Source organism: Vanacampus margaritifer, chromosome 5 (assembly GCF_051991255.1).
Source record: "Vanacampus margaritifer isolate UIUO_Vmar chromosome 5, RoL_Vmar_1.0, whole genome shotgun sequence".
NCBI classification, from domain to species: Eukaryota; Metazoa; Chordata; class Actinopteri; order Syngnathiformes; family Syngnathidae; genus Vanacampus; species Vanacampus margaritifer.
In genome coordinates, this window is record NC_135436.1 from 24,825,050 (window position 1) to 24,845,505 (window position 20,456).

Below are 20,456 nucleotides of genomic sequence, written 5' to 3' on the forward strand. Positions count from 1 at the left end.
TAATATTAAAGACGGGTTTTTTTCGGTCATATAGTAATTTGAGTGTTTGCCTTTTCCACTAACCCTTGCAATTCAATTCCTTCAAATTTCATTTTGCCCCATACTACTTTTACACACAACGCCCATATTTTGTCAGAATGAACGAACATGTAGTTTAGCATCCGCCATGTCAAAGACACCTGAAAACATTCTGGAAGTATGGTTAAAAACACATTTTGTAAGTGTTCCCAAAATATCTAATCTGTTCTACACACACAAAATATATTCCCAGTATTCCTCCTCTGGGCTATAATAGAATCCTGTAAATAAAATCCAATACTAAGAAAGGGGGGGAGTAAATATTAAAAGGGACTGACAGGTTTCCACAACCTTAATTGTTATTTTGCCGTTTTTTGGGCTGAGTGACTGCCGCAAACATGCCTCTCTATTAAGCAATTAGCGGGCTTTGTTTGTTAATGGAGCGTAGGTGTAATGGCTCAGAGCTGTTGCTACCGGGCCCCGCCATTACCGTCCATCTCCGGAATAATTGACAGCAAAATGATCCATGCGATAATTAATGTTTATTAAAACACTGTTGGAAAGTGAAGAGTGGCAAACATCCACTATTTGGCAATCTGGAACTTGTGGAAAATGGCAGTGAACATCCATCCGTCTTCTATCAATACTACAGTTATTGTAATTCTATTTATTATGGACCATTACTATCAAATTAATTGATTTCTTGTCCATGTTTATGAGGTGTAAACAGTGTCCAGCGAGCATTCCTTGACATGAAACATTTCCACACTTTATTCCAGTCCATTGGTCCCGAGAGTTTTCAGTCAAGTTCTGCTCCAGTGAACATAAACTGATTTTTTTTTTTTTTTTTTTGGGCGTCTACCTCCTCTCCCCATGGTCTTCCTCCACCCACGCTACAATCTTCCCTTCCCAGCCAGGCACCACTGCGCCATCCTGGAATACCTGCAAAAGAAATTGGTGGATTACCATGAATTCATTTTTTTTCCCTCAAAATTCCGTACCGTTTCCCAGATCTGTGTCTCCAAGGTTTCCAGTCAATTCTTTTGACTTCATGCTTGGTTTGTGATCTGTCATGTACAATCAGCTATGGGACCTATAGCTATATACACTTACACAGGTATTTGCATTGGAGGTCCAGTTAACTCTTTGACTGCCAAAAACGTTAAATAACGTTTAGTAAAATCCTATGGAGGAGTGCCAAAGACGTTAAAAGACGTTTGTTTCAAAACAGAGGTGAAACTAACCATTTTCTATTGTTGATTACTCAAAAACGGAATAAGGTAGAAACAAACTTTTTTTTCTGATGAAAGATGAGAGTCCAATCTTTCATTTGGTAGTTTGTGTGTTTCCATAGTCCAAATACATAATTTTCTGTGGACCTTGAAAGATCAGTCAAAATGCTTAAATCGGCTGGCACCCACGGCATCCCTTTTCTGAAAACGTCTGGCAGTCAATGAGTTAAGATTAAAAACATCTCAAGGATGATCAGTGGAAAACAAAACACATTGTCACTATGGTGTGACATGAAATTGCAGCATAAAAAGATGTGGAAAAGGAGAAGCACTGGGATGAACTGTGTAATTAAAGAAACCAAAGACTTCAACTCGGATGAACCATGAAACGCTATTATTAGCACATTGCTCTATTACTTCCTTGTTTTATTTCCGGCGGTTTAGTTTCCCTCCTACCTCTTCTTTCACGGTGCCAAATTCCGGATCGAGCGCTTTGAAGTGATATCTGAAGCTGCCTTGCCGGTCCACGGCGGCCTTGAAGTCTCGCAGCGTCACCTCGCCCAGCCTGTGAGGACACACCGTCAAACACTAGCTGACTAGAATTCATTCAATATATATATATATATATATATATATATATATATATATATATATATATATATATATATATATATATATATATATATATATATATATATATATATATATATATATATATATATATATATATATATATATATTGTTTTTTTTTTCTTATTTCCCCCTCCCCACCTTTTGGGTATATTGATGAGAAAGGGGGTGAGGGAGCGATCGGTGAAGTAAAGCACTTTAGTGGACACGGCAGCATCCAAACCCGGGCTGCTGTGAGAGTGTGCCATTTCTGTAAATGAAACAACAAAAAGCATACAACAACAAAAAAGGCTTTTAAGCCATTAACGTCCGACACAGCAGAAATGATCAAACAGAAAAAAATGATGACAAATTTTAGTGTGCCTCACTTGAACTCGGTGGCCATGAATCCCGGTCTGAAGAGTTGGCTCTGCGGCCGGGCGATTTAAATTCTTCCTGGAAGACAATTCCGTTAATTCACGGGAAATGCTCCTGTCATTCTTGTCCTGAGTTCATTCAAGACTTCCCCATTTAGCAAGAAAAATAATTCGATTGAACTTTATGTTCATTGTATTAAATACCGTAGATGCTGCTGGTAGAAAAACATTCCCTTTATTTTTTGCTATAAATTATCTGCAAGCAGACAATCCACATGCGAACAACAAAATTTGTGAGCTTGCTGACAGGGTGGAAAATGACAGAGTGGATATTTGGTTCATGTTGGCTGAACACATGATGGACCTTTACCTAGCAATGAGATTCGGTTAGAAAAGCTGATTTTAAGGGTTTACATATTTAGAATATCTGAAAGGTTTTTATGACAACTTAACATTTCACTACGACAGAGTGGACATACTACTACCATAATATGAAGAAAATGACAAAATAAGTGTATTCATTCTTCAATTACCCACTGTTTCAGCTGCCATGGAAGAGATTAAAAAAAAAATAGTTTATTGAGTAATTCTTAAAGGGTGACAGGGTAGACTTATTTTCCTTGTATGAACAGCTTATGTGCAAATGTTTGGTTTGGTCTCATTACCCTGCAACATTTTCATGATGACTAAGTAATTCTTGATGAGTACACCAAAGGCACTTTACAGTGTTTTTGCCTACCCCTCTGTTCTGCCGACGCTGGGCGTCTGAGTGCAGGCGGTCCATGAGGCTTGACACGCCCTGCTCCAGGGTGTCCAAGGTGTGATGCTGGGGGTCGTGGCCGGAAAAGTTGTCTCGTAAACTACGCAGGGCCTCTCTTACCAGCTGCAACTCCTCACCCTGTGATATTGAATGATGACTCAGCAGTTTCTGGCAACATGCTGGGAATGTATAGGAAAAGCGCATGTGTACTTACGGGTGCGCTGTGCTGGAATGCTGGAGGAGAGCTGCTGTAACCAGCTTCACTCCTGAATGACTATCATAAGGAAGACAATAATACTACAATAGTACAATGTGGTTCCAAATATCATAAATCAATAGCAGAGTATTTATTGTAAATAGATCATGTTGTTGTTGTTTTAATCCATTACCCGATTGTGGCTAACGTCATGTGCTTTGTGCTGAGCCTCGTCGTGCTTTTGCTGCTGCAGCAACCTGTCCTTCCTCCCGAGTTGCTGCTATGGCAACAAAACAAAAAAAAAGGAAAAGACATGCATATGCAAAACACACCTTGAGGTTGCATTATGAGCGTCAATGTTAGGACACAAGACCTCATATTCGCCAAGCAATTTGTTGCGTTCGCTCAGCTTGTCTTTGAGCACCGTCTGCAAAATACGTGACACAGAATATCATCTTCAGACTGCCGTTATGGGTCCACCGGGTCAAGTCATTCGAAAATTCATCATTGGTCTTACATTTTCCCCTTCAAGCTGATCTTTGGTCATGTTGCTCCTCAGTAGCTCCTGCTTTAGCTGCAGTACGACGTCCTCCTGCACGGACAGCCGCTGCTGCAGGGCATCCTATTAAGCAAAAGGGTCACCACAAGGAGGTCAGTATTCACTCAGCATCCAAATTTATTAGGGCCCGGCCGATATGCATTTTTTGAGGCCGGAAAAAAAATACAGATAACCAATTAATCTGACGATTATTTAAAAAGATATATAATGCATCACATTACACCTCCCCCAATTCCTTTTCAATGGGTGTCACTTACACACAAACTTTCACTATTAAGATTCTCTGCTTTGAATGACAAGTCCATAGTATGACATTATCAACAAATTTCATGAAGTATACAAGGTTATTGTATAGATTTGTGTCAATAATAAAACCATTCTTACTTGTTTACAACGGCTTTTCTTTTATATATTTTTATCTTGTGTTATTTTCACAAGTCTTGGGACTTACTGTGGAAATGTGTGTTAATCATCCAATCTTTGGATGTTTGCATCCTTGAATTTTGAGAAAAGAACGCCTTTGAATCCTTGAAATATCAACTTTAAATATAACATAAATATACAAAATAAAACAATAACCAAGTGAAATAAAAATAGAATAAACTAAAATAATAGCAACTGAAAAAATGGTAAGCACAAATACTGACTGTTCCTGTGCGTTTTGGCCACTTGGGGGCAGTGTGGTGCCGCACATCCAAGTTTTACGCAATTTAAGTACAAAAGAAAAGTTGCAAAAAAAGTAACTCGTTTTTCACACATTAGGAATAATTTGTGCCTTTGTGTAATGTCATATCACCTGTGGGTATGTGGTCCCACAGCATTTGTGTGTGAATATTTGTTATTTGAAGGAAAAAACTTCCTGTTAGCATTTGAATGTGATCTTTTATCATTTCTTCGCTTTTAGCATTAGTGCTAAGCTAGCGATATTTTGAAAACGGTACATGTTTTGTATTATGTATACAGTGGTAATTATTTTTGTTGTGTTTTTAGTTTTACTTTTAACTCCAACTGAGGTGTCATTAAACATCTTAAAGGACGCTTAGGGACAACAGAACCAGAACAACATACACTACACACTTACTAGTTGCTAATGCTACACAAGCAAAATGGTGCTTTCAGGGTACTTTGACAGCGTCGGAAACTTCGGATTTCTTCGATAACGTTTTAAGGGGAAAATACAATCGCCCAATTGGCCGATTGTTTTGGCAGATGTTTGAAGGCCAATTGTCGGCTGATTAATCGGTCGGGCCCTAAAATACATCATCTTCAGAGCAGAGGTTCGTTTACCTTTATGGCCTGAACATGGCGTACATCCTGCTTGTGTCTCAGGAGTTCCCGCTAAATTAGACAAATGAAGAGAGACATTTAAAAAAAAGAAAAAAGGCAGCCAAAAAGTTGATTACATTCACCCGGCATACTTTGAGATCAAGGGCCTCCCCCATGCTTTGGTCCAGGCGGCTGCGTGTGAGAACCTTCAGAGGGAAACAGTAAGAGCATCCTAATTAGACAATGTCAGAGCTACAATGGGGAGACGCTGACAGGGAGGCCCGCGAGATCAGTGAGATTAATTAGTGCTCTCCAGACAAGAGCGACGGCGGCAGAACATCAACACAAAAGAAGGGCTGAGAGTTCACACGAAGCGGCGAATGTGGCGGCCCGCTGCTGCGTTTTCACGGGTTAGCAGAAACGTGAGGGACGGGGCACGCTACCAGCTGCTGCTCGCCGTTCGCCCGGTTGTCTCCGAAGCTCACGGATCCACCCAGGTCGTCTTCTGGGAGGGAGCCATTGAGGAGCAAAGCCTGTGGACAAACACACTAATTGTCATTTATGTCGAACATCCTTCCATTTTTTTTAATATTGCTTAACAGGGTCATCGTCACAGGGAGGGCACTGGACTACACGCCAGTCAATCACAGGCCACAATGAGACAAATATTCCCACTTCACATTCACAGCAATTAATAACTTAGAGTTGAAAATAACATGTTTTTAGAATGTGGAAGGAAGAGTAAATAAATAAATGAATACTATTTGTTAAACCCTACAAACATAGACAAATGTCCACAAAAAACACGTTTGAAAAAGTTGCTTATTTGCCTGGAGGCGGAACACCATCCTCCTGGCCTCATGCATTTCCTTCTCCAGCTGTTCCTGGTGGACATCCAGCTGCTCCTCCCAGGACTTCTCTTCCTCTGGCACATCATACCCGAGGGAGGGGCACAACCCACAGAGAGACACCTCCTCTGAAATCACACAGTGCCAACTTGAGTACTTGTTAACTTAGTATTAGCTAATTTAGCATGTTTTTGTCACTCAGTTCATTATGTTAGCAAAGCTCTGGAAACACATTTGTTTTTCTTCTTTGAAACCATTTTGTTTCATTGTGGCAAGTTATCAAAAAAAAAATCCATCCAATAAAATACATACAAAGTGTCTTTTTCAGTTGTTATCATTAGCTAATTTAGCATTTTTTGGTTTCTCATTTAATAACGTTTGCAAAGATATTACCGGTAAGTGTGTTTTACAGGTGAGTGCTAGCTATCTTATGAAAAGAAAAATCCATCTAACCTGAAAACAAACAAAAAAAAACTAACTTTCAGGTGTTAGCATTTGCTAATTTAGCATTTTGGATATTCTGTTCATATGGTTGGCAAAGCTATGGAAACACATTTTTTGAGCCAAAGCTAGCTAGCTGACTAAATTAGATTTGTTTTCTCTTCTTTGAAACCACGGTGTCTCATTGTGCCATGTTAGAAAGTCTGAGTTTTTAATATTTCCTATTTTAGCATTTACATAATACATAAATTAATTAATGTGTGCAGATTGCTAAAGATGTATTTTGCTAATCAAACTTGCTCTGACCACCCAATCAGAGGATGGACAAATGCCGGCATCATTGATGGTCGTGTGAGGACAAATTTCAAATCTGGTTCAAGAAATAGTCCCATGCCTAATATAATTGAAGTTACATGGATTAGCACTACTGATTCTGAAGGCCGTGGGCAGATTAAAGTGACATAGCAACAGGCTGAAAATCTGATTGGACAAAATATACCATTCACATACACACAGTGGAAGCGGAAGAGAAAAAATAATGTTACGAAATGCAGACTGTTGGGAATAAATTAACACAAATTTGAAAAAAATATGAAAAATATGAAAATTGAGGTTGTAGTTCTGAGCTTCCTATAATAGGCCAGCAGAGAAGGCCTTGGTGACCCTGACACTGTTACTGAAAGACTGTTAACCATTGCATGTCCTATATTACGAGATGTGGAGCCAACCGACCTGCGAGGAGCTTCTTGTCTGTCAGCTCGGATTTGTCATGGCCTGGTCCTGCCCGCTGCTCCTCGGGCTGATCACGGATGGTTTCCTGGCCGGGCGTGTCGCTGGAGCGGGTGACAACATACTCCTCTTTGGGTGAGCGCACAGGGCTGGCTGAGCTGAGGCTGAAACAGATGGCGAGCGCAGGCAGCACTGTGACTGTTTGCGCCTCCTGCCAGATGAGCGGCCATAAATAGAGCCATGTGCATAAAATGTTGATATACGTTTTTAACGGCTCTCGGATGGGCACGGAAATTATGAATCAAACCCATCTGGGTTGTGATTGCAAATGTTTCTATTTTTTAAATACAGTAAAATACTCAAAGTACAATGTCTGTTTTAGAGTGCCTCGTTGCAGTTTTGAAAGACCCACAATGATTGATGGATGGATGATAATTGAATGATGGATGGATGGATGGAAGGCATGTACAGATGATTGATGAATAGATCGATTGAAGGATAGACAGATGTTGGATAGATGGATGGATGGATGGATAATGGATGGTTGATGAATGGATGGATGGATGGACGGACAGATGGATTGATATATTGATTATGGATGGATGGAAGACATGTACAGATGTTTGATGGATGGATTGATTGAAGGATAGATGGATGGATGGAGAATGGATGGATGATGGATGGATGGATGGATTTAAGGATGGATGAACGCATGGATGGTTGGACGGCCGGATGGATGAATGATGGCTGGATTGATGGATAGAGGACAGATGATGGATGGATGGACTGATTGATGGATGGATTGAATGACAGATGGAAGCATAGATGGATGGCTGGACAGATGGATGGATGGATGGAAGGCATGTACAGATGATTGGTGGATGGATCGATTGAAGGATAGATGGATGGTTGGATAGATGGACGGATGGATGGATAATGGATGGATGGATTGATGAATGGACGGACAGAGGGATGAATGATGGCTGGATGGATGGATGGAGGACATATGATGGATGGATGGACGGACGGACTGATTGATGGGTGGATTGAATGACAGATGAAAGCATAGATGGATGGATGGATGGACAGAGGGATGGATGGACAGATGATGGATGGATGATTGATTGAAGGATAGATGGTTGGTTGGATAGATGGACGGATAGATAATGGATGGATGGATGACCACAGGAGGTTTTAAACTGATATAGTTTCACAGCTCAAGCCTGTAGTTATGCTTAGGCAAAGAAAGAACGATGCTCGACAAAGTAGCATCCATTTTTCCAGGTCGTAGTCGAGCTAGTGGTTTCAGCGCACTCGGTGGAAACACCCACAACATTCCAGAGTTAAGACAACGGCTTGATTTTTCATGATTTTAAATCCTCGTTTTATGAGTTTTATGGTCGACATAGTTTGACCCTGAAATGTATTCAATCACTTTACCACCTACAGAATGGATTGGAAGTCAATCAACATCATGGAATTTATGGACTTGACAATATCACGGACACTGGCTGCAACATGATCGCTACGAAAGGCATGACGCAGGAAATTCTTCACATACTTTTCCTAGCTCGTGAGTCACGGCGCTCCTTGAAGTTTCATAGTGGACGGTGGTCATGCGTTTAGTGCATGTGCCATTGTGTTGTGTCCGCTTGCCTTGGAGAGCATCTAAAGCATCACGACGGACGAGGGAGGCAAGCTGTCATCTTCGCTTTGCTTTGTTTTGACAGGAATAAGATGACGCTACTGTAAACTATGAACTGTGGTATTTTGTCTAGCAGGGAGATTCTTTTTACCCCCCGTATGTGTAGTGAAAACAACTCTGTGGGAAAGAGAGGAGAATTTTTTTTTTAGACTCTCTTTACTCCCCAGGCTAAGCAGAGCGGGAACAAAACTGCAGGCTTAAGAGTAGCGTAGGATAAAACCACAGAACATCCAGAGGCATTGCATTAGTGGCGTAAAACATGTTGCATGATTTAGATTCAAGCTGAAGAGATTTTCTTTTATGTTTTGGGCGGGTGGCTTAGCTAATCGCATTATTTCCACTCTAAAATGGGCATCGGACTTTGTATGCATCTTTATCAGCTTGCTCTTTAGTGTTTCTTCCCAGTCGGTCAGTTTACAATAAACAATGCTGATACATCAAGTCAAACTAGGTATTTCTTTATAAACAGTGATGCTGCGTATAAGTAAATAAATAGTATGGGCACAAACTATGCCATACTAAAGTGAGGCTATTGTAAAATGATAATTAAAGAAGCTAACAGTTCAGGCAACCATTTTTAAGTGATTCTTGGGTCTTTTCAAAACAGGAAGAAAAAAAGCCTTGAACTTGAAGACAGAATTCCTGTAATAACAGCTCGACTCCAGTACAATGGGACAGATGCTAACATTAGCATGCTAAGATATCTTACTGTTAGTTAATCAGAATGAGAATTATGATTCTTGTGGAAAGCTCATCATTCATTGCAGCAAAGTATAAACACACAACAATGTAAGGTGCATGCTACCAGTCAAAACTGTGCTAAAAACAACAACAACAAAGCAAATAGCTAATTAGCAATGTAGCTAAATACTGAGCAGACAGTCTTATTCAAACTATTGACAAAAACTACACTTCATTTTTTTGATATTCCATTTGGTAAATTGCATTTATTCATGACATGGCATAATTTAATTTTCAATTTATTTTGATTGAGGGCATGTTTATACAAATAATAACCAAGCCAATGGTGGCTAAGCATTGTGGAAGTGCTGCATGAGATGCACTTTCCAACTTCTGTCCAATAAATACTTATCATAAGGTTGTCATATAGCGCACATTTGACTCTGTAGAGTTGGAACACACATCCTTTTATTGAGTTATAAACTCAGATGCAACATTTACAAATACCTCTTGTCCCTTAAAGGTTACTTCGCTGCACCATTTGAATTACAAATAAATGTACCTGTATAATACGTTAGACAAAAAGAGATACAATGTTACATGTTGCCATTTTTTGTCCCAGCCTTACATTTTGGGTCAACTTCTCGCAGTAAAGCGGTAGGTTACCCCTCCCAAAAAAAGCCATCAAGTGAGTAAGTGCCTTATCAGAAGCTGCAGTGATTATGCCCGAGTGTTTCTCCAAAGGGGATCAGAGCAAGCAGCCTCCTCCTAATCTCCGTCTGAGCTGATGACATGATGACACTATCAAAATACCTTCAATCAGCATGCACCTAAAATGCCTCCTCCAGTCCTCCACCTCCTAGCGGCTGCAGACGCTCGATAAACAAACTTGTTTTTAAGATGGCGGGCTGCTTTGTAATAGGGGAGGCGAAACGTGACCGAGGATAAATTGGGACCTTCAATTTCAGATTAGGATTTACATGAGATTAGCAGCAGATCAGCATCAGCGTGTGTGATGGGGTAAAAAGTGTGAAAGCACTTTTGTGGTACTTTGGTATGGAATTGGGTTGGGCATTAGACTGAATTTCCTACACTATCAACAATTTTTGTTGGGATGGTTCTGAACTCCTGTTTTCATACTAGTGTCATATCATAGGTTAACATCTGTCTCATATTCATATTAAAGATTGGGGGTGGCAGGCAGCAGGTAGCCCCAATGACCACATTAGTAGTCCACGGGCCTATTTTAAATATGGATCACCATTAACGGGACATTGTGATTTTCTAGGAATGTTGTAGAAGTGAGTGGAAACACTATAGCAAAATAACAGAGTAATAAAGTGTTGTATATTGATATTTACTTTTCCTAATAAAAATGTCACTAACATGATCAGTGTCTTACTCACATTAATATGAATAATTAATGATAGCATTCAATAACATTATTAAAGTATTTGAGCAAATGTGTTATTTCAGAAGTAACTGGTAGCCCTTTGCAGTAACCAAAATGTCGCTCGCAGTTTCAGAAAGTTTGGTGAAACCTTCGGCTAGCTATAGCATAACCTAACGTTAGCTCTCTGAAAATTGGCTATCAATTCATAGCAAAACGACTGTTGTCCCTTTATCCTTTCTTTAGATAAATGGAAATATTGCTATCTATCTATCTTGTAGGCCTAATCACAACATGCACTCTCAAACTGCAAGCGAAGGCGGTAATGGGGCAAAAGAGAGGGTGGTTGCTAGGCAACAGCATCCGGCCTCACTGAGACACACCCACAGCCATCGCACGGTCACAAACAGGCAGACAATAAGCAGCCTGCTTAAGTTGTCACCGTCGCCTCGTTGCGCGACATGGATGATGTGATTCGCCGTCAGTACGTCACTGATGACAAAGAGGATGCGTGTCTGCTTCCTGTCAGGTTCATGCTCATGATGCTAATGCTAACATTCAGCCTGCATGGTGGTAATAAACAAAAGAAGAATGGCGCTTACCATTTCACCTGTTTGGCCCCCATGGTTGGAGTTGGCGCTGCGGTTAGCCGGATCCCCGCGTCCGGGTGATGCCCCGATTCTCAGTCAGGACCATAACAGCCACGCAGGGAGGGGGGGCGAGGCAAACCGGATGAATTTCCACGTTTCACACTCGCTATGGAAAAGAACAGCGGCGGCTGTGGCGGCGACGTGGTCCAAATCCTCTCATATTCATACAAATCCCAAATCAAAAAGCCCTGGAAAGCCTCCTTGCGTCCTCGCCTGGCTGGATGGTGCCAAGCTGCAGGGGGGAAGTGTGGGGGGGGGGGGGGATCACAGACAGAAGAGAAATTGGTGCTCAGCAGCACCAGTCACTGTGCTATGCCTGCCCTCTCATTGCAAACACGCACACAATACATTTGTGTCTCCAACTACTGATGCAGCTCCTCATTAGCATGTATTCTCTCGTCCTCCCTCTTTTCTCTTTCTGTGGCTTTGTTATTCCTTCTTTTCTGTCAGTGCAGGACGTTGTCAGACATGGCTCTTTCCCGTCTGGGTGTGTTTACCCCTCCCCCTTTCTCATCTTCGTTCCTCCTCTCCTTGCTGCTGCTTCTCCACTTTCATGGCGGAGAGGAGGAGGGAATTTGCAACCCTGCATAGTTTCTGAAAAGATTCATGGAAATCTATGCGGTGAAGATATTTGGAGCACAACATGTGTGCTGAAGTCAACGGCTGGATGGGTATATTTATGCAGCCTAAGTATAGTATTACTGGGGGGGGGGGGGGGGCATTCTTTTATAGAAGCCTTCAATTATATGGCTGGCTTCAGATTAGCCAAAGCATGGGTTCGCAAACTTTTTGGGCGCAAGGACCCCCTTTAATCTTAACACCAATTAAAAATAACTACCAAGTGCATCCTAAATTCTGAGCTATTTTTACCCTAAATATTCATGACCGGTTAAATAGAAAGGAACTAGACCAAAGTTAAACAGAGCGGAGCAAGTTTTTAAAAGCAATTGCCAATTTAACGATATGGTCGCTACATTTAATGACTTTTCCAAACACTGCAGACACTATTTTGTTAAAAAAAAAAAAAAAAGCGACTAGCGAAATGAATTTCTCATTAAGAACAGACAAGCTGAGCTGAATCATTTTTACATTGTTTTCCGTACGAGGGGCCTGAGAGGACATCATGGAGCCAATCAGGCTGAATATTGCATGCATGGTGCCCATACATATACGTTGTGATTTAAATGTTGTCAACTTTCAAGCCACAGAGAGAGAGATTACCTTACCTTGCCTCTACAACTCTACAAGAAAAAAAAGAAACAGAGAGAAATAAAAAGTAAATAAAAAAAAGAAAAAGAAAAAGGTTTCCTATGCTTAAAAAAAAGTCATAGGGTCAGAAATGTTACTTATTTTGACATTAGAATGCATCTGGTTAGCAATATGACCTATATATATATATATATATATATATATATATATATATATATATATATATATATATATATATATATATATATATAAATTACGTATACTTATTTTTCATTAAGCAGATTCCAATAATAGTTTTACCTTATTGTTGTATTTACTGTGTTTAACTTTGTAAATTAACTTTTTTTTTATGACAATGAAAGTTTTAAGATGGCACCAGATGAGACATCTTTGATATTGAATGTGCACCATGAAGTTAAAGTTAATTTACACTTTCATTTATCTTGAGGCTCTCTAATATTATACTCACTTAAGCATGGTTGCTGGCATCATTTAAAACAAAAGTGAGGAAATGTTAGTAAAAGAAAAATGAAAGAACAAAAGCACGCAGATGTGAGCAGATGGCTAACGCTAGTGATCCACTTCCTCTTACTTCTTCTGATGTGACTTAATTATTATATTAGGCTGAGGCCCAAATTTAGGTAGAAAATTAACAGACCGTGTGAAAAGGTGAAACGTAATTGATTGAGATAATCTGGAGAAAAGCAACTGCTTCATGTCTGGAGCAAATTATTACATTTTCATCATGTTCGACTGTGCCGATATTAATTCTAGGAAATGCAGATGTACAATAAAGACGTACAAAATTATTTATGATCTATTAGGGCAAATCTTCCAATAAAACAAAATCCTGATTGAAAGGATAGAGCACCCGTGTCCTGACCAATCACAATTGAGATGACATAAGGCGGATGCGTTCCCTTTAAACCACAGGAGCGCATTAAACGGGCGGTTACCTTTCTTTACGCTCATTGGCTCAAATTACGATTGACACTTTGTCCAGCCATTAGGTGACACGCTTTTACTTTCACAGAAGCATACGTAATGACGTGTACGGAAGTCAGCCAAATCCGCGAGCGATGTGAATTTAATCGAAGCCTTTTTTTTCCCTTGTCAAATAAAAGTTGACGTTTTGCACAAGAGACACGTTTATGGTGCTTTTTTTCAGGTAACATCGTCGTAAAACACGCGTGAGTAACATAATTTGTTGTTTGGGGTGTTTTTAGTCAACAGTGTTAGCTACGTAAATCGCTAACGACATTTGACATTTTACGACAGCTCGCTTCGTCTCTGTTCTTTTAACCGGCTCGTGTGATTAAAACGTACCTTTTGTTCCTGTGTCAGGTTATCATCATGTCAAAGCAGACTCTGGGGAAGACTCTGCTGCGGAATGTAATCCGCCACACTGATGCTCACAATAAGGTCGGAGACAAAAGCACAGACGAGTAGTCTTCTTCATACCTTGATTTATGCCGTGAAATTAATTGTGCAAACAAAGTTAATTGCTGTTTATTGAAAACAGAAACGCAGTCAAATCACTCACCCGTTGGACACTTAATGGCAAGGGAGCGGGAAGGCATTTGCACATATTGTCACCCCATTCTTTTATTATTATTATCATTATTATTCGTCAGATTGAACTCAGCTCTACCACATATCTGTTTTCTCTATTACAAGCTACAAAAAGGCAAAGAAAAAGAAAAACATTTTATGAACCACGTGTTAAATTGCCTTGTTCACTCACTGCAGATCCAGGAAGAGTCTGAGATGTGGAAGTTGCGGGGCTGGGAGGTCCAAATGTCCAACAACAGTCACATGAGTGCCACCAAAACAATCAGGTATAAGAGCTGCTTCACTGTAAACCGCTTGGACACCGAAACCATGGCAGAATGTTTTGACTGTTCTTTATTTTTTTGTATTATTCTAGAGGTCAAATGCACTGCGATCGTTTATCCTATCAATCCAGAGCTGCTTCGGAGCACGACGATAGAGAGGCTCGTTACTGGACGCGTAAACTCTACGACTTTGAGGACAACGATCCAGACAGGTATCCAGTCGGACCCAGCATTTATTTCCTGTGCTTTTAACATAGAACCCAACAAATTAACCTCACACACAGTGGCAAGGAATCCCGGAATTAGATAATTAGATTGTCAGCATCGGGTGGAGAAATAATTATTAAATGGGGACAATCACTTTCAATATAACGGGGAGGTAGAATTTAGTATTGAACACTTATCACACAGGTTGCGCTGACACTAATTCCGAAGCTGGAAAATTGCATTCCATATGAAGTGGGTTACAGAATTGGAGGATGAAGTTGATTTGATGTTTTTTTGCCTTGTGCGGAAGATAATGAGTGCGAAGTAGGTCCTGATTGATTAATTGGCCGGCTGATTTATTAGGCCATATTAGCTATTCATTCCCCAAAAAATAAATAAAAATTAATTGTGTGTTTTTGAAGTTACTGGAATTGTATTCTAGCGAATATTGGAATCGGCATTAAAAACAAACAAACAAAAAACCTCTGTATCAATTTAACAACTCTTCTACAGTCAATTGTGATGAAATTAATTCTAATTGAGAAGGTGGAAAGGCGACTAAATCTTCTATAATGGCTCTGGTACGACTTTGCACGGCGAAAAATTGCTGGGTCAAATTTGGCGTGTGACTACAGAATGGAGGAGGTGATCTAGACACTGCTTATTTCCGCCCTGACGTTTTAACAGATCGGACAGTGCCCATGTGTCAAGGAACCCGTGATGCTGTGACATGATATGATATTAATAATTCAAGTTTCAGTGATTAATATTTCATAATAATCCATGGTTAATTTTCCTTTATTTTAGCATAAACCTGACCTATGAGACTAAAATATGTATGTGCAATAATTTGTGTATTGTTTATTTGTACAGATAAAAAAATATATACATAAAAAGAGGATCTTGTAAAAAAATAAAATAATAATCACATACTGTACACTCAATTCTGAAATCCTGCTTTTGCTGCTTACCGTGTCAAAGTCAAACGTGGATACATTTTGACAGCTCTCTGCGAAAGAGACTCACTAATTGTGGTAAGCGAAATGTACGCAAAATGAATACTTTAATATTTATTTAATATTTAAGAGCTGTTTGTTATTAAACATTTAGTTATATATATATTTTGGATTTCAATTTTCTCTGGAGTGCATTTTAATGGAATCACTTTACGTACAGTTTTTGTTTTGTTATATTGGCGTTGGTAATGTTTAACATAATGTTACAGCAATGTTATATACTTTCTACCTCATTTTTGATGGGCATTTATCTCTTATAGGCTTTATTGTTATATATATAAAAAAAACAAAAACAACTGTTAGTGGATTCCTGTATTATCATGAGATGAAGCAAACGTTGTTTTTGTTTGCAGATGGGGACACAGTGGCTTCAAGGAGCTGTACCCTGAACAGTTTGAAAGTGACAGGTAAACTACACGCTATTGCCATGAACGGACATTGGACAAAGTGTAATTCACACTAAATTAGAAGGAGGCGCACCATAGACTTTATCATTTTTTCCCCATCACCCTCTCTTGCCTGCTCATGTTTGTTTTAAGACTTGAGAGATTGCACCGGCGGGGTTTCTTTTCACAAAATTAATAACGCTCCGTTTGCTACCAACACAAGGAGTGCCCTTTTTTGACATATTAACAACACTCATCAGGCTCTTCATTATTATATTATGATAGCCACTGGAAATTAATTGAAGCCATGTTTATTTGCGTTGATTGCATCTGAATCTGATTGCATGTCATACAGAGTGGAATTTATGATATTGTAGATGGACAGAATATTAGGAACAACGCTTCATTTGAAACAAATAGCATCTTTCACATTGGGGTCTGCATTTTTTTTTATATTTTAGTCTTTTAACTCTTTGACTGCCAAAAACGTTAAATAACGTTTAGTAAAATCCTATGGAGGAGTGCCAAAGACGTTAAAATACGTTTTTTTTTCTCTCCCCAAAACAGAGGTGAAACTAACCATTTTCTATTGTTGATTACTGAAAAACGGAATAAGGTAGAAACAAACTTTTTTTTCTGATGAAAGATGAGAGTCCAATCTTTCATTTGGTAGTATGTGTGTTTCCATAGTACAAACACATAATTTTCTGTGGACCTTGAAAGATCAGTCAAAAATGCTTAAATCGGCTGGCACCCACGGCATCCCTTTTCTGAAAACGTCTGGCAGTCAAAGAGTTAAACTAACGTAAAACCGTCTGTAATTAAAGTGATTATTGTTTTGAGTGGTGACATTGTGCCTTACTTTGCACACAAAATGGCTGCCAACTGTTTGGCTTGTGCTCTCTTCCCAGCGACAAAAGCAGCACGGCAAAGAAGGAGGGTCACAAAAGTAAAGCATCCAAGTCGAAACGCTCCAAAAAGAAGAAGAAAAAGAAAAAGAAGAAGGAAGAGGAGTCGAAGAGGAAGAGGGCAGACAGCAGCGATGACAGCAACAGGTCGAAAAGTCGCCATAAAAGTAGGAAAAGGGAGAGGAAAGATGAGGACCAACGGAGGCGCAAAAGGAAAAACGACGACTCGCACAAACATTCGGACTCAAAGAAGCGCAGGAGAGACTGGAAAGTGGCGGGCGAGGAGAGCACCGATGGAAGTTCCCAAGAGTGATATTAACATGGGAATATCGAACTGGATCACAGGAGAAAAATAAACTCCCTTTTCATTTTTTTTTTTTGTGATGTTCTCGGTGTTTCTTAATGTCACACAAATCTTATTGGCAGCAACAAAACTGAGTATACAGCATCCATATTTATATCAACACCCCATCCTCCCTTGTGTAGAGTGCTGGTTTGTCCCCTCTTTTCCCATAATTATAAGGAAGAAAGAAAAAAAATCACACTCCCTGGGGTTCAATTGAACCCTGGTTAATAACCGCTGCAATAGGATAATCGATAGGGGGGGGATTAGGCGATTACATTTTTTTTTAATCGTCATTAATCCCATGACTTCAATAATTAACTCGCAAATTCTATCTGTTCAATAAAATATTTTTGTCCAAATTGACATACTCTTAACATAAAAGTTGAAAAGAAAGTTAAACTAATAGAAATATGGCTGCATCTTTTAGTCGTTGATACAGTAATTTATAAAATTGAGTTAAAAAAAAAAAATGTACTATGAAGTGTAATATTGATTTTTGTTGGTCATTTTTCTGCCACTATATGGCATCATTTTATTTGTAAGACAGCTCAGTGCATTTTCTTTTCATATTAAGAGCTATCTAATCTTTAACAGTAAGTATTTTTTTTTTAAACTCCAGTCTCCACAAATATGTGCATTATTATAAAATGTATTACTGCTAAATTTTGTGTCTGCTACGTTGCGATTGGAATTCCCCCAGTACAGGCTTTCCAAGTAAGTGGCTGTTATTAATCGCGCATTAAAAAAAAATTGTGGCATTAAAGTAACTTTAACTCAAAATTAACGCGTTCATTTTGACAATCCTACTAAAAAGATTTGTTAGTGACAGTCCTAGCCTAGTTTAAATACATGAACATACACTAAATGATTAGAGGTGGCAAATCTGGCCCCTGATTCTAGCTCGCTAGCTAGCTAGCTAGCTCTTTAGCATGTAAACGAGCACAATGGGAACTAGCTGGGGATCTAGCTAGCTAGCACCTGGGGCTAAAGCCAAACGGTGGCAGGGTTTTTACTTTCTGGAACTGGATTTGCCACCTCGTTAAATGCTTAGGCCGTCATTGCCAATGATCCCGTTTTGCCCCTTCTCTTTTCAATGGCCATTGGTTTCTCGCCATCAAGAGGGAGAAGTGTATTGACATGCTTGTTAAATACCACTCACGCAGTTGTAGGCGCACTGCCGCACTCTTGTGCGCCGCACGGCCTGACCGCTCCCGCCATGGAGCACTTTTGCTTAATGTCTCAGAAAAGGGCTAAATGACGCCATTAACTGCCGTGAACCTATAAATTGAACGCTCGCCACTGTAATGAACGGCGCCAGTGAAAGCATATTCTCACGCACAACCGCCACGGGTCACTCGTTCCCTCCTCGTGCCGCACCTCGCAGAATGTAACACTGTGGTCTCGAGACGTGGGCGAGAGGCGTCTGGCTGCTTGTTTTTTTCTTTTCTTTTTTTTTTTTAAGTCAATCACTTGCCAGGATGCTGGAGGAAAAGAAAAAAAAAAGTGTTGAAAATATAAGAGAAGAAGCACGAGTGGGCCAAAAGGCTAAAATGTTCTCGCCGAACAGATGAGAGTGGGTTGTGCTGAGTGGAAAAGGTGGAACAAAATTCAAATGTGTACTGACAGGCAAGGTCAAGGTTAAAAGGAGGCATTTAGCAGAAGCGGGACGAAGTGCATTTAAGTGCGTTTTGGAGGTAAACAAAAATGGATTGACTCTCATGAGGCCTTCCGCAACGTGTTTCTATGAAAGATGAGAATGACCTCCACCTAGGCTAAATAATCTCTTATGTGGATCACACTTTATACACTACTCCTAGGTTGTAAATGTACCGTCAAGACCAAATCTTAATTTAATGTATTTTTTTGTAATTATTGTGTAAAGGCAGAGGCAAAAATTCATGTTTTCCCAAAATTCACCTTTTTGTTAACTAAAAATTCACCATTCATTTCCAATGCTACAGTCAATGTTACACATTTATATCATTCCCATTTAAAATTCAAAACCTTCGGCTCATTGACTTCACCTTGGGAAGGATTTCCAACATTACAAAAATTCATACATGCAAAAAATTGTACATATTTCATGGTAATTTTACTAAATTTTCACCCCAAAATTTCACAAATTTATATATCTTCATTAATCACTCCCCCCCCCCTCATATTCATTCACTGATTCACACCATTTCAACATACTCCCAAAATCACATTTTGCCCAAAATTCAACATTTCCCCACCCAAATTTCACTATTAGTTTTCAATGACGTTCAATTTAACGAATTCAAATCATTCCAATATGAAATTTAATTTAATCATTCAGTTCATTTAATTTACCTTAGCAATAATTTTCAACATGCCAAAATATTCCTCCTTACCAAAACTTCAACATTTTTGGCATTAAAATACTCACAAAAAAGTCATTCAAAAATTTACAATATTTTTGGTTTTCAGGCCTCTGATTTCCGATTTACCGATTCAAACTGTTCCAACTTAAAACTGCAATTTGTCTTTCAAAATAAAAGCCAAAGTTGCATTTTTGTTTTTTCCCCCTCTAATTTCAACATTTTTGGACCAATTCAAACCATTCCAACTTCACCATGATCATCTCATTCCACAATTTTCAATTCAGCCTCTCAGCCTTCTCGTGGAATGCATACTCCAGTTTTCTCATTATTTTTGACAACGATTTCCATATCCAAAATTATTCATAGACCTTCTCATTACAGGTGAGTAGGTGACCTCAGTTTTTACATTTTATGAATGTCTGGTTCATTTCATGACAGTGTTAGATTATGCTAACAGAACTTTTGCTGAAGACGTCAAAACCTGCCGTAAACAAATGCGCTTTAATGCATCTTGTGATTGGACTCGTCCGACACATTACCCCACATTAAAGATTTAACGAGCTCCTCAGCAACCTCACCGGGTCAAGACGCATTTTGTGCAGCCTCAGAAGCAAGAAAAAGCGCTGACGACGAAACAAAGCATCTGCTTTATTGGGAAGGTTTGATTTGGCCCGTAAAACGCACTGTCCTCCTGTCCAAGCACATTTCCACGCTGCTTTGAATGAATAATGGCCGCTGATACAGCA

The 20,456-nt window shown here is 39.5% G+C and overlaps 2 protein-coding genes across 4 annotated transcripts; one reads left to right on the forward strand and one right to left on the reverse strand.

The window, feature by feature from the left end:
• Nucleotides 1–545: 545 nt before the first annotated feature.
• On the reverse strand, nucleotides 546–14,124 carry dixdc1a (DIX domain containing 1a). 2 transcript variants are annotated; one of them, XM_077566676.1, is made up of 16 exons: nucleotides 13,997–14,124; nucleotides 11,414–11,693; nucleotides 7,039–7,199; nucleotides 5,848–5,993; nucleotides 5,461–5,550; nucleotides 5,170–5,223; nucleotides 5,039–5,089; nucleotides 3,710–3,814; nucleotides 3,566–3,619; nucleotides 3,386–3,472; nucleotides 3,211–3,270; nucleotides 2,976–3,134; nucleotides 2,249–2,315; nucleotides 2,022–2,130; nucleotides 1,707–1,815; nucleotides 546–960 (listed from the first exon to the last, which is right to left on the reverse strand). In XM_077566676.1, the coding sequence occupies exons 2-16, from the start codon at nucleotides 11,434–11,436 to the stop codon at nucleotides 877–879; spliced, it is 1,359 nt and encodes a 452-aa protein (XP_077422802.1). In that variant the 5' UTR covers nucleotides 11,437–11,693; nucleotides 13,997–14,124; the 3' UTR covers nucleotides 546–876. The 2 variants fall into 2 exon arrangements, with proteins under 2 accessions (XP_077422802.1, XP_077422803.1); XM_077566677.1 differs by lacking the exon at nucleotides 13,997–14,124 and having other exon boundaries at nucleotides 3,386–3,469; nucleotides 11,414–12,001.
• nkapd1 (NKAP domain containing 1) lies at nucleotides 13,712–17,395 on the forward strand. 2 transcript variants are annotated; one of them, XM_077566679.1, is made up of 6 exons: nucleotides 13,712–13,838; nucleotides 14,015–14,092; nucleotides 14,420–14,508; nucleotides 14,598–14,717; nucleotides 16,082–16,135; nucleotides 17,026–17,395. In XM_077566679.1, the coding sequence occupies exons 2-6, from the start codon at nucleotides 14,024–14,026 to the stop codon at nucleotides 17,333–17,335; spliced, it is 642 nt and encodes a 213-aa protein (XP_077422805.1). In that variant the 5' UTR covers nucleotides 13,712–13,838; nucleotides 14,015–14,023; the 3' UTR covers nucleotides 17,336–17,395. The 2 variants fall into 2 exon arrangements, with proteins under 2 accessions (XP_077422805.1, XP_077422804.1); XM_077566678.1 differs by having other exon boundaries at nucleotides 13,725–13,860.
• Nucleotides 17,396–20,456: the final 3,061 nt, after the last annotated feature.

Coding starts and splice junctions, on each gene's coding strand:
- dixdc1a (XM_077566676.1), bottom strand. CDS start 11,436: ATGGGGGCCAAACAGGTGAAATG. Junction 5,551..5,847: donor GGATGGTGTTCCGCCTCCAG/GCAAATAAGCAA, acceptor GTTTGTCCACAG/GCTTTGCTCCTCAATGGCTC. Junction 961..1,706: donor TTGGCACCGTGAAAGAAGAG/GTAGGAGGGAAA, acceptor TTTCTTTTGCAG/GTATTCCAGGATGGCGCAGT.
- nkapd1 (XM_077566679.1), top strand. CDS start 14,024: ATGTCAAAGCAGACTCTGGGGAAGACTCTGCTGCGGAATGTAATCCGC. Junction 14,509..14,597: donor AGTGCCACCAAAACAATCAG/GTATAAGAGCTG, acceptor GTATTATTCTAG/AGGTCAAATGCACTGCGATC. Junction 16,136..17,025: donor GAACAGTTTGAAAGTGACAG/GTAAACTACACG, acceptor CTCTCTTCCCAG/CGACAAAAGCAGCACGGCAA.